Here is a 16,686-nt window from a genome sequence, read left to right on the forward strand (position 1 = left end):
CTATTTTTATACCTTAATGAGTCTAGTAACAATTCATCATTGCAGTCTCATTAGTCAAACAACTGCAGTCATAGATTGTTGGAATATAAATCTCCAGAGGGCCCACAAGCTTCTAGAATCACAGTTTACCAACAAGGTTGTCTAAGCCCTTTACAGGTGCTGCTTTGGACTGGGCAGCATGGGGATGGCCAAATGCAAGGGCTGAGCTTTTAAAAAACTAAATGGAGGAGCAGTGCAGGTGTGCACGCATGCACGCGCACACACGCGCGCGCACACACACACACACACACCACAAAAGCTGGCGTCTGGGAGTGTCATAGGAGCTGAGTGAAGGCTGGAGGAGCTGGGGTCTGAGCTGGACCCTGGGCACAGAGCGGAGAGGGCAAGTCCATCTCTGGGATGCTCCTGTGATAATTATTCATGGTAACCTGTGGCCCCTCTCCTAGGTCCATGAGGTCTGCGTCTGCCAGCACAACACCGCCGGCCCCAACTGTGAACACTGTGCACCCTTCTACAACAACAGACCCTGGAAACCCGCAGATGACCAGGACCCCCATGAATGCCAGAGTATGAGCCTGGGACCACCCACCTCCCCTGCAGCAGCTGGTTGGGGTGCTGGCCCATGGGGGACACAAGGAGAATCTAGTCTTTATTATTTAAATCTAAACCTAATTGCATTCTGTAATTTAAGCTCTCCTTGTTCTTTGGGGAAGGAGAGGGTATTTGAGAAAGTATTTGAGTTGCATCTTCCCACCGCTCCTGGCCCTTCTCCTCAGCCAGGCCTGGAGGAACCACGATTTGGTCCATGCTTCTGATGCCACGTGCCTTTCGTGCTAACCACAGGTCCTCCTCTTTCTGGCCTATCCAGTGTAGGACATACGTGGTTCCCTGTTTCATTCTTTCTACTTCAGATGTGCCTCCAGAGTTGAAATCCATGGAATTAGATTCCTGGAGGCAGGGCCCTTCCCTGCATAAATGAGGGCGACAAAGATCCCCGGCCCAGAGAAGGGCAGTGACCCAGCAGGAGACCCAGCAGGTGGCAGTGGGGGAGGGTTGGCATGGGACCATTCCAAGGGCTCTCTCTTTGGCTCAACATGGGTGTTATTCTTGGGTTAGTCCCCACGCTGGGAGTCAAGAGGCCTGAGTTCTCTATTTCCCTTTCTTACTGGCTATATAACCTGAAATAAATTACAAAAGCCTCCCTGGGCCTCAGTTTCCCTGTTTCCCAGACCTGAGCATCTTGCAGAGTTGCTGGGGATGCCAGGGAGTTAGTGTGGAATGTGCTTTGTACATGGCAACGATGCTGGTCACATGTCAGCCCTAGTGATCTCCTTTTGCAGGGTGTGACTGCAACGGACACTCAGAGACATGTCACTTCGACCCAGCCGTGTTTGCCGCCAGCCAGGGGGCACATGGAGGTGTGTGTGACAACTGCCAGCACCACACTGAGGGCAAGAACTGTGAGCGGTGTCAGCTACACTATTTCCGGAACCAGCGTCCTGGTGCTCCCATTCAGGAGACCTGTATCCGTGAGTAGGGGCTCCAGGGACCCAAGGCATCATCTGTCTGTTAATCCCCATCTGTTCTGGGCTCAGCAGAGCACATGTCCCTAAGGACATACAGGCCCTCAGGAAGCGTGAAGACTTGGTTGTGAGTCAGGACTTGTGGGCAATTGTTTTTAACTTAGCTGTGCCCTTCTAAGCAAGTCAGTGTGGTTTGCTCTTTATTTTTCTGCTTCCTCCAACATTAAGGACCCCTCCATGGCAGGGGTTATTCTTGTATCCTTGGGCCCTAGCACAACGACAGACAAATAATTGATGCTCCAGGAATGTTTATGAAATGAACACGTAAGTCACCCAGGAGTGACTTAACACATCACAAGGGCCAGTGAGTTCATATGGGAGAGAGCAAAGAGATAGAAGCACTCCGATCCGGGTGGGGTACATCAGGTAAGACTTTCTAGGTGAAGGAAGAGTCTTCGTTTTGAAAGCCATGAAAGGGGCTTGGGTTTTGGGGTGGGAGAAAGTTGGTTCCCTTCCTGTTGATATTATCTATTTATGGAAAGAGTGAGAAAGTCTTGAGTTTGACTTCTGTTTCCAGCACTTGCTTGCTGTGTGACCTTTCATGTGTTCTTTGAACATCTCTGAGCCTCAGTTTCCTCATCTGTGCAATAGGGATAAGCATCCTCACCTCTCAGGGTTATCCTGAAGATTACATAAGGTGACAGGCAAGAGTGCCCAGCTCTGTGCTGGCCACAGAGTAGCTGTTCAGTAAATAATGCCAACCAAAACTTTTATAGTACTTAACATGTGCCAAGCACTGTTCCACCTGCTTTACACTTACTCACTGATTCCTCATAAGAAGCCTATGCGTGTTGTATAATTACCCCCATTTTATAGGTGAGAAAACTGAGGCACAGAGGGATTAAATAACTCAAGTAAGGTGGTAAGGTTGTAAGTCAGGAAGTGGTGGAACAAGGATTTGAACCAGGAAGCCTGGCTTCTAGAATGTGCTCTCTGCTTTTCTTCTTTGTCCCTCCTTCCGTGGCTGCCTTTGTCTCTCAGCCTGTGAGTGTGATCCAGATGGGGCAGTGCCAGGAGCGCCCTGTGACCCAGTGACCGGGCAGTGTGCGTGCAAGGAGCAAGTGCAGGGGGAACGCTGTGACCTGTGCAAGCCGGGATTTACAGGACTCACCTATGCCAACCCGCAGGGCTGCCACCGTGAGTAAGAGGCCCAGCCTGCCGTGGCGTGGGGCAGGCGGCCTGGGGCCACCAGATCTGTGACTGGTCCTGCTCACTGAGCTGAGTGCCGGGTGCTTTGCCACTGGCTTCCAGCAGGTGACAGCACAGGCCTGAGGTGGAAGGTGGGACAGAGTCCTCCCGAGGGAGGGCAGGCAGGTGGCCAAGCAGCCAGGTGTGGGGACTGGTGGGAAAGTGCGGTGGCCTTATGAGTCAGCCAGGTTATCTGGAGGGAATGGCCCTGCCTCATTCTTTTCCCAGGCTGTGCCCCTCCCTGATGCACGTCCTCTGGGGGTAAGATTTCGGTGGCCCGGCCCCCGAGCTCAGCAGCCCTCCCTCCCGTGCAGGCTGTGACTGCAGCGTCCTGGGTGCCCGGCGGGACATGCCGTGTGATGAGGAGAGTGGACGCTGCCTGTGTCTGCCCCACGTGGTGGGCCCCAAATGTGACCAGTGCGCTCGTTACCACTGGAAGCTGGCCAGCGGCCGGGGCTGCGAGCCATGTGCCTGCGACCTGCACAACTCCCTCAGCCCCCAGTGCAACGAGGTACATGGCGGGGTGGCCCATGGGCCCCTCAGCAAGGGAGGGCTCCCGCCCACCAGCCTCTGTCTCCCCTCCGCACTGCCCTTCTGGGTCTTTCCAAAGTCAGACTGGGCTGCTTCTGTCAGTCTTCCCCTGGGGAGGCCACCAAATGTCCCTCCGTCTGTGGCTTTCAGCCTTTGGCAAGGACACATTCGCACACCTTCTGCAGGGCTGTCCTGGGCTTTGACTTCAGAGCTTGTGTCCTCGTGGGAGCCCTTGCTTTGGGGTGCACTGGGGAGTTCTGCCCCCTGACCAGTCTCTCCCCGCACAGTTCACAGGGCAGTGCCCCTGTAAGGAAGGATTTGGTGGCCTGACCTGCAGCGCTGCAGCCATCCGCCAGTGTCCTGACAGGACCTACAGAGATGCAGCTGTGGGATGCCGAGGTGTGCTCACTGAGTGGGGACGCGCAGGACATGGGGGGTGTGTGCTCGGGTGGGCTTGTGGTGGGGACACGTGGGTCTGTGGTGTGGGAGGGCATCCCGTACCGGTCCACGCGGGGTGGGCCCTGGCAACCCATAGGAGCGCTCGCTTCCCACTGCTGCCCCGGGGCTGACATCAGGCCGTCCCCATGTCCCTATGTGAGCATGACAGGAGGGCTGCTTTGCTTCCCATTTCCCTGAGAAACCATTTCCCAGAAGCCATGTGCAGGAAACGTCCCCCTCTCCCTCTTCATAGATGGAGAAAGTGAGTCCTGAGGGGGAGTCAGTTTGACAAGTAGTGACAAGGGCACGCAGACCCAGGTCTGTTCTCAGCTCTGTGACCTCAGGAGGAGTTGCTCCTCCTCTTCAGGCCTCAGCTTCCTCATCTGGGCAAGGGGCACACTGCCTCAGATGCTTCATCTGTGAGAATGGGAAAATAAGCGTGTTAACTCTGCCACAGGGTGTGTGGTGAGGGTCAGAAACGTTAGCGTGTGCCTGGTGAGTGAGGCTCAGAACAGTGCCTGGCACGTCGGAGGTGCTACGTAAGGGCTTGCTGTCATTACCATGATTTCATTCTGGCCTTGACAGTCTTACTCTAAGTGTGAAAGACCCTGAGGTCAGACCTCCTCTTTGGGCTTTCCCCACCAAACACCTGATCTTCCTGACCCCCCGGCCTCTGACTATCATTTCTCCCGCCTTAGCCTGTGACTGTGACTTCCGGGGAACGGAGGGACCAGGCTGCGACAAGGCCTCGGGCCGCTGTCTCTGCCGCCCTGGCTCGACCGGGCCACGCTGCGACCAGTGCCAGCGAGGCTACTGTGACCGCTACCCGGTGTGTGTGGCCTGCCACCCCTGCTTCCAGACCTACGACGCCGGCCTCCGGGAGCGGGCCCTCCGCCTCAGCAGCCTCCGCAATGCCACCACCAGCCTGCGGCCCGGGCCGGGCTTGGAGGACCGCGGCCTGGCGTCCCGGATGCTGGACACAAAGAACAAGCTGGAGCAGATCCAAGCCATCCTCGGCGGCGCCTCGGTCACGGAGCAGGAGGTGGCCCAGGTGGCCAATGCCATCGTCTCCATCAGGTCATTCCCTCTCCCTGCTGAGCCACGTGGCAGAAGAACAACTCCACGTGGGTCCACATAGGGGCACACTGGTCCTTCCTTACGTCGGTTACAGCCCTTTACTGTCTACCAAGGCTTCTCACAGACGCCTCTCTTTTCACTATCACGGCAGTCCTGGGAGGTTGGCGTAGGTGGGTGTTATTCCTTGCGTTTTGCGGATGAGGAAACAGGCACAGATAGGTGACATGATAGAGTCACGTGGCCACCGAGAGGCAGAGCGGGGCACCGGGAGCACAGGCACGAGCCCAAGTCCTGAGTTCTTTCATGTGCCCGGTGCCGCCCGTGGGAGAGTCAGCTCTGCATTAGTCAACCTTGTGGAGGGCATCTGAGAGGCAGGGCTCTAAAAATAACGTGCGTTTGCCTTTGGAATGGGAGCAGTCCCACCCACGGTCCCCTCCTACCAGCAGAGGTGCCTTCTCAGTGAGGTTTCGTTCTGAAGTTTTCATGAGTTTGCTTTCCCTGAGCACTTGCTGACTGTGAGGGCCTGAGCCATCTAGGTGTGCCATTGACCTTGGTCTCAGCACTGAGTAGGGAGTCCGCAGGCGGTTGGTGGGCTGGGTGTGCAGGCCTGGCGGGGCTTTCCAGAAGGACGGTCCGCGCTGAGCAAAGCCCAGCCATGGAGAATGCGAGGCTGGTGGAGGGAATGGTGGTGGGTGGAGCTGCAAAGGGCCTGGGAGGGAGGAACATCTGAAAGCTCAGCCGTGGTGGGTCAGGGCAGGTGACCCCCTTCAAGTGGAGACCACCAGTGGGCCGCAGCTACGGGAGCTCCGTGGGGAGGTGTGGGCTGCAGAAGAGAGACTCGGGAGCCTGGGGTACAGGTGGTGGCTGATGTAGGCCTGTAGGCAGCAGAAGAGGAGGAGGGGCTCAGGGGATGCTCCTCGTGGAAGCCGACGTGGGGAGGTGGAGGAAAGCCGGGACTGTTAGGGTCACACACGCCAAGGAGGGAGAGATTTTTATGGATCTGCCTGCATAGGGGTGGAGGGAGGTTGTGCTAGCTTTTGCCCAGCAGGATGCTCTCCAGCCTGCGGAGGCTGCCTTCTGTGGCTTTTGCTGACGGCGTCTCTTTTTCCTGACTCAGTAGCGATTTCTCCGAGGGGATGGCTGGCTCTAGGGAGGAAGCCCTCCTCCTGTATTTTAGTGGAAGCTTCTCTCCCACTTCAGGCAGACTCTCCAGGGCCTGCAGGTGGATCTGCCCCTAGAACAGGAAACCTTGTCCCTCCCGGGAGACCTGGAGAATCTGGACAGAAGCTTCAATCGCCTCCTCGTTATGTATCAGAGCAAGAGGGAACAGTTTGAAAAAATAAGCAGTGCCGATCCTTCAGGTGAGGAGGGGTACACAGACACCATGCCGGGCCAGGCTTCATCTCCGTCTCCAGGCCTCCGGGTCCAGGGTCAGCTTGGTTCCCTCTCTTCTTCCCACAGGAGCCTTCCGGATGCTGACCGCGGCCCACCAGCGGTCATCCCAGGCTGCTCAGCAGGTCGCGGACAGTTCCCGCTGGCTGCTGCAGCTCAGGGACAGCCGGAGAGAGGCAGAGAGGCTGGAGCAGCAGCTGGGAGAGGCAGGAGGTGCCGGTGGCCCCCAGCTCGCAGCCCTAAGGCTGCAGATGGCTTCCTTGCCTGATCTGACACCCACCGCCAACAAGGTGACTCCTGTCATGGAGCCCCACTTCCAGATGCCCCCTGCCCCAGTTTGTCACTCACCGACTGTTGCTCCACATTCCCCCCTGGGGCCATGTGGACCTCCCACACCCCCGCCCGTCCCGACCCTTGACCCCACGTAGTGTGTTCAGCAATTACCAAGGAAACAAGTTTCTGGTGCCCAAGTTGCCGTGGAGATGTCTGGCTGCTTGTTTCCCAGGTATGGGAAGGGAGTGATCACTGAGGAGGCTTGGGGACCCCCTCTGATGTCCCCATCTCTCCACAGCTCTGTGGGGGCCTCAGGGAGATGGCTTGCACCCCAGAAGCATGCCCTGGGGAGCTGTGTCCCCGAGACAACGGCACGGCCTGTGGCTCCCACTGCAGGGGTGCTCTCCCCAGGGCAGGCGGGGCCTTCCGGACGGCAGGGCAGGTGGCCGAGCAGCTGCGGGGCTTCAACACCCAGCTCCAGCAGACCCGGCAGATGGTAGGTGTGGCTGAGGTGGGGTGGGCCCGTGGTGGAGGAGGCAGAGGGGACAGAACCCCTGAGCAAGTCAGAGCTCCCATTTCGCAGCCAGGAGTCAAAAGCCCAGAGACGTCAGGTGACTTTCCCGTGGCCCTACAGCAAGTGAGAGATAGAGCTTGAGGCCAGTGTTTTCACATCATTTCTTCTGGGGCCAAACCGAGCTAGTTACGAAAGTTTCCTAGGGAGATCTTGGGTAGCAGGTGCCTCCAGAATCCTCGGGGGCTGCTGAGAGGCCCTCTTGGGGCTTTAATCACTGCTGACCCATAGTGTGTGTCAGCAGATCAGGGCAGCCGAGGAAGCCACCTTGCAGGTGCAGTCAGATGCTCAGAGCCTGGAGATGCAGGTGAGCACCAGCCGCTCCCAGATGGAGGAAGACGTCACACGCACGCGGCTCCTCATCCAGCAGGTCCGGGACTTCCTCTCAGGTGAGCTGGTCTTCACCTTTCCCTGGGCTGATGTTTTGACTCCTGCCTGTTCTCAGTGCCCCATTCCCTGTCCCTCATCCCATTCATCAGTCAGCTACTTCCTTCCCTGGTCTCTATACCCCTGGACCAGCCCCCATCCCTCACCTGGATGGCTGCACGGCCTCTAGGTGACCCCCCACCTCCTTTCTGCTCCCTCCTAGCCCGTTCTCAGCAGAACAGTCTGAAACATCTTTGAAAAATGTGTAAGCGGGGTCACATCCCACTCATGCCTAAAATCCTTCACTGGCTTTCCCTTGTTCTTGGGATAAACTCTCAGCTCCTTACCATGGCCTCTGCTACCTCCTGGGTGTGGCCTGTATCCTCTCCACGTTGCTCACAAACTGTCTTTGAACAGGCCAGGCTCTTGCCAGCCTCGGAGGCTCTTGCTGTTCCTCTGCCTGGGATGCTCTCTCTAAGGCTGCTGATTCTTGTTCTCCAGGTCTGAGTTTAACTATCTCCCTCAGGGGGCCTTTTCTGACCACCCCATCTGGTCATCCCCCTCCCCCATATTCCCTCTGGAGTCTCACCTTCACTGCTGTACTCCGAGCCTGTGGTTGTTGAGCTCACGTGTGTACAAGTGTAATGTTTGTCTCCCCACTGGACTCTTAAACTCCAAGAGGGCGGGGATGGCTGTCTGTCTTATTCACTGTGTCCCTGGCACTTAGCATAAGTCCAGGCCCAGAAAAGCACCCTATGTTGACTGAATGAATAAATGAACCCGATCTCCTCCCTTGCCACCTGGGGAGTGGGAAGGTCCCTGGACAGGACTCAGGAAATCTGTGGGACTTTGGGCAAGTTGTTTTCCTCTCTGCCTCATCTTTCGCTTCTGCCAACGGGGATGATAGTATTTAAGTTTATTCCGCGTGTCAAGCAACTGATGTAAAATGTGTTTTGAAAAATTAAAGATGCCTCAGGAATATGAACTGATATTATTAAATTTCTGGTCCCTGCCAGGGAATTTGCTTGGCTGGGAGCCCAGTTAACATGAGCTGACGGCCTGGTGTAATGACAGTCGTTCTTCCGGCTACTATTGCGGTGCCTTTGCTTCAAGAGGCCAGAGCCCCCTCCTGGGTGCAGGTGGCAGGTTGGAGAGAAGCAGGGACAGGCCAGAGTTTGGGGATGGGACTCACAAATAAGGAAGACTTGCCCTGAGTGAAGCCGAGTAAGGCAGGCTAGGTGGCCCCCCATCCTGCATCAACCCCAGCTAGGGGGTGGTGGGATAGGAAGCCTGTCCTTGGGGTGCAGTGTGGGCTCCAATGAATGGGCAGGGAGTGGCCAGGCTGCGGGGTCCCTGCTGTCCCCTCAGTTATGCTTGTGTCTCAGGTTGAGTCCTTGGACAGGATGAGGGGCAGAGAGAAGGAGCAGGGCCTGAGAGAGGCCTGGCCCCTGGGAGGGACCTGGGACAATTGTTACAGTCTCCATGGCTGTGGATTCTAAGGTCCAGAGTCCTGCTGCAGGAAGCATGGGTACCAGCTGCTGTGGGCACGCAGGGTCACAGCGAGGGTGGGAGAGTGGAAGGCCAGTGGAGGAGGGAGAAGACACCATCTTTCTCAGGTCATCAAAGGAAGTGACAAAAATAATAGGTCAGGTTTACTGAGTTCTTACTAAGTGCCAGGCACTGTTCTAAGTGCTTCACATTATTTAATCCCGACTGCCTACCACTTTGCATGTGAGGACTCCAGATACAGGGAGGTTACGAAACCTGCCTAAAAGCATCCAGCTTGGAGGGAGTACGGGTAGGGTTCTTCTCACTCCGGAGTCCACACTCTAGATTATTGCGTTATGAGAGGGACCACCTCCCAGCGCCCCACCACCCATCTTGCTTCTTTGCCTTCGCTAATGTTTGTCCTCTCCCTGCATTGTCTACCCTGCCCTGCCCCACCCCTCCCGACCTGGCTAATTCCTACACACCCTCTAAGGATCCCCTGGGTATCTCATTCTCCAGGAAGCTTTCCTGGACCTGTCAGACTGGGTTAGGTGCCCCTGTAACAGCCGTCCTAGCACCCTGAGCTTACCCCCGTCACTCAGGGTTGTGCTTCCTTGTCCCACTAGATTTCAAGCTCCATGAGGGCAAGGACCAAGTCCAATCTGACTTTGCAGTCTCAGCTCCCCACATCCTGCAGCTCGGAGCAGTGAATGTTTGCTGAGCCCACCCTGAGACTCAGAAGCCCATGAAACTGAGTGTAACTCAGACCAAGCCCATGGGTGCAGCTGAAGTGAAGCAGAACAAAGAAGGGCAGGTGCTAGGTGAGGGTGTGCTTGCCGGAAGAGGCTTTCTAGGGAAGGCACATATAAGCCGCGTTGAGAGTAGGACTCTGGGTTAGGTGAGAGATTGGTGGTCTCTATGGGGAGGTCCTTGTGAAAGCTTGTAATTGCGGAAAAGCCCACTTCATTAAACTTAGCCACAACTATGCCTTGAGCTCCTGTGGTGTGCTACCCTGGCCCCCAAAGGACATAGCAATAAAGAGGCATGGTTTCCACCTTCCAGGAATGTCCTTCCACCTGGCATGGGGAGGAGACTGGGTCTAGGACCTGTGTAGCCAGCTGGTGAGGAAACTTTTGATTGCAGAGTAAGGCTGGGTGGGCCCCAGAGGAGTTAAGTCCCAGGGCAAACTATCTGGGTGGAGGGTTGGCCCCTTCCCTACTATGTCAGTACCAGTGGAATCTGTAAAAGTGACCATGGGGAGGAGATGCCATCTCTGTACTTCTGACCTTACTCTCTGACCCAGAGTTGGATTGTGAAATTCCTGCTGAACTGATTGTTTCATATCATCCCTTGAGGTTGGGCATCGTGATTCCCATTTCACAGATCAGGAAACTGAGCTCAAGGAAGCCAGTTGACTTGTCCCAGTTTGCTTGAATAGTAAAGAAGAGCCCTGAGACTGGAGCCCCTTCAATCATTCATTCAATGTACAAAGAGAGTGCCTCCAAGTGCCATGCACTGTGCTAGGGGCTGGGCTATAGCTGTGGATGAAAGCCAGTCCCTGTCCTCACGTTGTTTACATTCTAGTGGGGAAATGACAGAAAACCCAATAAATGAGTTAAGTGTCCAGCACGTGGGTGGCGATACATGTTAGGGAGAAAGATAAAGCTGATGAGTAGGATAAGGAGTGTTGGCAGAGGGTAGAGGTTGCGATCCTAGATTGGGTGGCCTGGGCTGACCCCTCTCAGAAGGTGACATGTGAGCAAAGCCCAGGTAATCTTGATCTGCCTTTGCAAAAGCGATCACTCTGCCCCAGAGGAGGAGCACGTGGAAGGGTTCTTATTGCCAAGAAAGCAGTTCCAGTCCCTGGCTGGTCTCCCCACTTCAGGGCTGATTATATCTGTGCTCCAGGCATTGTTCAGTACCAGCTGCCTGGTACCACCTCCTTCTCCCCAGCCTGCAGCTTCCTGTGGTTCCACTTAGTTGCCACAGCTGTGCTGACAGCCATCCTCCCGCGGCAGCGAGCCCGGAAATTCTGAGCAGGGTGCCTGAGTGTGCCTGGGAGGGAGCGGCAGCTCCTTGGGCAGCCCGGGCAGAGATGGCATGGAGGTGCTGCCCACGGGTGCTGCTCAGCCTGGAGATGGCCTCTGATCTTTGGGGAGGTGGCTGAGCTCCCCCATTCCGTTGGATGGTTTGTCTTCCAGACCCTGACACTGACATAGCCACCATCCAGGAGGTCAGTGAGGCCGTGCTGGCCCTGTGGCTGCCCACAGACTCTGCCACAGTCCTGCGGAAGATGAATGAGATCCAGGCCATCGCAGCCAGGCTCCCCAACGTGGACCTGGTGCTTTCTCAGACCAAGCAGGACATCGCTCGGGCTCGCAGGCTCCAGGCTGAGGCTGAGCAGGCCAGGTGTGGCCCTGGGCCCTGAACTTCTCCCAGGATCGGGCTGGGGTTTTGCCCCCGAACTGTTGCTGGAAGCAAGAGAGGAATGTCTGCAAGTCAGAGGGGTGCGGAGGGCTGGGAGACAGGAGGAGGTGCTTACTGTGGTGGGGGATGGTGAAGTGATACACCGCATCCATCTGAAACTTTACTCGGCACAGCCCCGTCTTCCTTATTGGAAACCGTCCCCAAAGGCTGCCTCAGACAACCTGCTTGGTGGGGTCCTGGGATGGAAAAGCTACTCAGTTAATACTTGGCTTCTTATCTTGGCTGGAAAGGATATTCTCTGGACTGGGGAGTGAGTTGGATCCCACAACTCTTCATTCACTGTGCACCCATTCCACCCCCCACCCTTCCATTCCCCCGGCCCCAGGAGCCGAGCCCACACAGTGGAGGGCCAGGTAGAGGATGTGCTGGGGAACCTGCGACAGGGCACGCTGGCACTGCAGGAGGCCCAGGACACCATGCAAGGCACCCGCCGCTCCCTTCAGCTTATCCAAGGCAGGGTTGCTGAGGTAGGCATTATGGCTTCCTTCCCCCACTTGTGGGAATGAACATTCAGACTCAGGCACAAGGCCTAGAAGATGCCAGGAAGTGACCCGGGTGGAAACTGAGCTGGAGCCCTGAAGAAGGGAGCCTATGAGCCTTGAGCCTGGCTTCGAGCCTTTGGTTTTCTGCTCTCGTGGCTGCTGCAGGAGTGGGCGGGGGGTGGTCAGCTGAGCTGGAGAACGGGGAGGCCTGGATGCCGGGGGCAGATAGAGGATTGGGGTGGTGGTGATAGTGATGTCCTGCTTGTAGAGAGTTTTTGTGGCCTGATGAGTTGGAGGAGAGAAGAATGAAGGTCACTGCCTATGAGACCCACCCCAAACTCCAGGTCTCTTTTTCCACAAAGGTTCAGCAGGTGCTGGGGCCAGCGGAAAGACTGGTGACCGGCCTGATGGAGCAGCTGGGTGGCTTCCGAGCACGGATGGAGGAGCTCGGCCGCCAGGCCAGACAGCAGCGGGCGCAGGCAGCCCAGGCCCAGCAGCTGGCAGAGGAGGCCAGCAAGCAGGCACTGAGTGCCCAGGAGGTACCTAGAGGGCAGAGTTAGCCCAAGCAAGCATGGCCAGCGGGAGCAGGACAGGACTCTGTACACTTTATAAGACCATGGGTTCCAAAGCACTTTGAGTAACAGTTATTCTGAAATATCCAGCAGGGGCTTCAGGGTTAAGGCACACCTGGCCAGGCATCTGAATTCTCCCTCTGGCTGCCTTTGGTGGAGCTGGTTCAGGGATGCTGGTAACAGCCAGCCCAATCCCTCTCCTTCCACAGATGAAGTGGTGACTCTGTCCAGACCTAAAGCTCATCTACAAAGGAGGTCTCTTGACACCTGAGCCAGAGCTTGTCCCCTGTCATGGTTATCCAGCCCAGACAGAAACGCTTGACTTAGCCCAGCCTGAGCCCCATCACTGTCAGAATTAGATCAGAGAGAAGGTCGAAGAGCCAGTTTCAGTGTCTCCAGGGTACTGGTGGTCCTGGTACAATGGCCAAGCTGCCAAGCATACTATTAAGTGACAACTGTATACCTGGCCCTGCACTGGCACTGCAGATGAAGGGAGGGAAATACAGAAGTTAAGGTATGGCTTGTGGCCCAGGGGCTTTTATAGGCAGAATCAACCCCTTGGGGATATCAGGAGGCACCTCATCTCTGTGTGCTGATTTGAGTTACATCAAGTCCTTTAGCCAAAGGTCTTTAGGACTTTGGATGATGATGATGATGTGGAGACTGTTCTTCCTTTTTCAGGGATTTGAGAGAATAAAGCAAAAATATGCTGAGTTGAAGGACCGGTTGGGTCGGAGCCCCATGCTGGGCAAGCAGGGCAGCCGGATCCTGAGCATCAAGATGGAGGCGGAGGAACTGTTTGGGGAAACCATGGAGATGATGGACAGGATGAAAGGTGAGGGAGTGGTCCAGGGGCTTGGACTTCAGGGCATCCCTGAAGGCTGCTCCCAACCCAGGGTTTCTGAGGCCTAATGTCTGGAGCTAGCAGTGCTAAGGCGGTGAGATCGATAGGGATTTCCTGAGCACCTAGTAAGTACAGGGCATAGAATGTGGCTTTGAGGCGTGTGGACATGTTCACAAAGACGAGGCCTGCCCTCAAGAGGCTCGCAATCCATTTTTCCTATTGGCCACCAGCTTCATGAAACTGTATTTAATAGCACAAGGAGGACTGTGATAAAAGCCCGAATAATAGGAGCTCTAGGGGCTCAGAGGATAAATAACGTCAGAGAGGAATGTTCAGGGAAGGTAATGTTCAAAAAAGATAAGATCTGAGGTGGGCCTGGGAGGACGTATAAGCCTGGAAGAGGCTGTGAGGAGGAGGAGGGACATCAAGACATGTTCTGAGGATGGAGGCGGGACCACCCAACTGGAGAGGAGGGTGGATGAGGAGAGAACAGGTGGGAGGGAAGTAGCATGGAGCCAGTGTGGCTGGTCCACGTGGCCGGCCCCGATGCCAGGAGGAGGTGGGTAGACTCAGCCCTGGAGGCAGTAGGTAACCATCCAAGGGTTTTGAATATGGCAAATCACAATGAAAGAGGCTTTCGGAAGGGTTCTGAGGTTCCCCGGAAAGGAGAACAGAGATTTCTAGGCTCAGTCTCTGAGATGTGATGATGGGGTCACTGCCCTGTGAAGGACAAAGCCAGAGCCTCTTTGAATTTTAGAGAAAGCTTTTGACAAAAATCTGTTTGGCTAGCTAGATGGACACTATGGAGAAGGGCGGGCTGGCAGGTGGACAGTGGCTATGGCCGGCCACAACTGAAGCGGGAGGCGAGAGGAACTGACCTAATGGAGGAGTCCAGGGCTGGGTCAGTGCATGCCCTGGCCCTGGCCATCAGTGTCTTGTATGAAGATAAAGAATTTGCTAATCAAATCTGAGGATGACTGGTAGTTAATACACTAGATAACAGAACCAGCGTTCTAAGGCAGTCTCAGAAGTCTAAAAGGATGGGCTGGAAACTAACAGGATAAAATTAAGTAAGGAGAAAAATTCTCTCTCACTCTGGCCTTGTTTGGACCTAAACTCACAAGTATTGCTCAGGTGAGGTCTGGCTTCTCAGTGGATAATGTAGCTAAACACTTTATAACCGGTTAGTGATAAACACGTATGAGTTGTTACTCACCCGAAAAAGACCCAAGAGTTTTGAGTAACTGTAAGCTTGATGTAAGTCAGAAGTGCCTTGCTCTTTCCAAAAGAGCTAATAAATGCAAAGCAGCCAAGATAAGCGGAGTAATGGCTCAAGGATGATATTAAAAATATTTAGTAACTGGTGTGTCCTGCACCTACCAGCCAGAAAGGCTCAGGTTGTAGCATTAAAGCAAGCATTTACCTGCTTGCAGGAGTTTACCTTTAATTGCAGGGTTATGGGCAGGAGCATGCTTAAGGAGCCTCTGGGGATGGGGGTCGGGGAACAGAACAGCAACTGTAAAAATTTCAGTATTTTATTAACCCATAGGTCCATGTGGGAACCCACTGGCTGAATGTCAGAATGTTAATAACCCTGTTACTCTCTGCTGATCTCCCAGGTGAGATCGAGTTCAGTGGAGGCTACTACACCTTCAAAAGGGACATTGACGAACCCACACACTTGAGATGGAGGGTGGCCAGGGTTGGGAGGTAGGGAAGGCCTGGTGATTATATCAGATGAGGAGTGGATGAAGGAGCTAGGGCTGTTTCATCTGGGGAAGATGGGGCCTCAGACATGTGAAGGACTGCCATGTGGGAAACAGAAAGAATAGATTCCTACACCCCAGGAGACAGACCTGGGCCAACTGGGTGGCAGCAAGATGTGCTCAGATTCTGGCTTAACGAGAAGACTTTTTAACAAGCAGAACTGCCTAAAGTTGGAGCCTTGTGAGACAGTGCCCCCTGGCCCTATTCCTGGAAAGTTCAGGCTGAGGCTGGGTACCAGCTCTCGTGAGTGAGGTACAGGGGGCTCCTGCCTAGGATGACAGGGGGGACAGGCTGGACTTGATCACTTTAGAGTCCTTCATATCCTCCACACATAATCGGGTGGTGGTATGTGGAATGGACCGGAGGGGGAGGACTAGATTTATCTGGAGTGACATTTTTGGGGAGAGACAATGGGGAGGAATTCTGGCCACCCAGCTCTTTTGCCCTGGTGCCCACCTGAGGAATCATTGGTGGGATGGCAGCTGTTTGGGTCCAACATAGCGGGTGTCTAATCTTGGTGCCAATGGCCTCCCTCATCAGCTTGGGACAACTCTGCCTACAGCAGAGGACAAGAGTAGAGGCAGAGGATCCTTGGGGTAAGGGCTTCTTGGGTCTGGCCCCTGCCATGTTTCTCTAAGAGTGGGATGGGGGTTGGAGAGGCCTGAGGCTGGAGAGAGCTGCCTTAGGGGCCAGACTCCCTCAAGGTGGAAGTGATTTCTCCCGCAGATGCTGTGTCCACGTGGGTGGGAGGAGAAGGAAGGGTTGAGAGTCTTCAGGTGTCTCACCAGCTCGTCTTCCTCCCCCTGCTGTTCCATCTTCCCTCAGACATGGAGTCGGAGCTGCTTCGGGGGAGCCAGGCCATCATGCTTCGCTCGGCGGACCTGACGGGGCTGGAGAAGCACGTGGAGCAGATCCGGAACCACATCAACGGGCGCGTGCTCTACTACGCCACCTGCAGGTGATGTGCCAGCGTCCAGCCTGTGGCCCTGCTCACCTGCCCTCTTTGCTTCTGGGGGCCAGACTGGCTTGGAATACTTTCCAGCTGCAGGAAAATTTTATGCAGCCTAAAGTACAGCCTGAACCACCCTGGTGTGCAGTTGTTAGGATTACTCTGGGCTTCAGCTGAGCCTGGGCTGAGGGGACAACTACCGTTGAGGGACAGAGATGGTGGATGCGGGCCACATCATTGTAACCGGGAGCTCTCAAGTGGAGGGCGCTTGGCTGGGCAGTGTCCTTGCCCTTCATTCTCCGTTGAGGCTGAATCCTGGACCAACACAGAAACATAACTAAAAATGATGTACAAGTGGAAAGCCCAATAAAAATCTATAGAAAGGAGCCTGGAGTTTCAAAGAGGGGAAATAGTCTGTCTCCCTGTGAAGTAAACATTTCTCATTTGTTTCTGTCTCCCATCTGGGGCTCCTGGGTGATCCTCTGCTCAAGCCCAAGGCCTGGTGGTGGGTGAAGAATAGGCTGCCCCACTCTGCTCAATCTAGCGACTCATCACCCAGACTTAGGGAGACGGGACCCCTTTGCTCCAGGAACTGATGGATTCTATACTTGAGAGACCAGAGGAGGCGTTTTCACCTCTGAACAACTATACAGTTTCTCGTTTACAGAAGAAAATGTA

General features: G+C 55.2%; 1 protein-coding gene across 1 annotated transcript in view; it reads left to right on the top strand.

The window, feature by feature from the left end:
• The window catches only part of LAMB3 (laminin subunit beta 3), a 41,730-nt gene extending 25,336 nt beyond the window's left edge, over nt 1-16,394 (top strand). Inside the window, exons 9-23 of the mRNA XM_082615091.1 lie at nt 447-567; nt 1,341-1,529; nt 2,565-2,720; nt 3,086-3,282; nt 3,590-3,701; nt 4,439-4,817; nt 6,018-6,178; nt 6,279-6,499; nt 6,781-6,978; nt 7,298-7,442; nt 11,109-11,316; nt 11,720-11,861; nt 12,239-12,415; nt 13,130-13,283; nt 15,885-16,394. Of these exons, the coding sequence (XP_082471217.1) occupies nt 447-567; nt 1,341-1,529; nt 2,565-2,720; nt 3,086-3,282; nt 3,590-3,701; nt 4,439-4,817; nt 6,018-6,178; nt 6,279-6,499; nt 6,781-6,978; nt 7,298-7,442; nt 11,109-11,316; nt 11,720-11,861; nt 12,239-12,415; nt 13,130-13,283; nt 15,885-16,021 (2,697 nt within the window). The 3' untranslated portion in view covers nt 16,022-16,394. The remainder of the gene's footprint in view (nt 1-446; nt 568-1,340; nt 1,530-2,564; nt 2,721-3,085; nt 3,283-3,589; nt 3,702-4,438; nt 4,818-6,017; nt 6,179-6,278; nt 6,500-6,780; nt 6,979-7,297; nt 7,443-11,108; nt 11,317-11,719; nt 11,862-12,238; nt 12,416-13,129; nt 13,284-15,884) is intronic.
• Nucleotides 16,395-16,686: the final 292 nt, after the last annotated feature.

This window comes from Mesoplodon mirus (genome assembly GCF_964341445.2).
Source record: "Mesoplodon mirus genome assembly, chromosome: 3".
In the NCBI taxonomy this organism is placed as follows: domain Eukaryota; kingdom Metazoa; phylum Chordata; class Mammalia; order Artiodactyla; family Ziphiidae; genus Mesoplodon; species Mesoplodon mirus.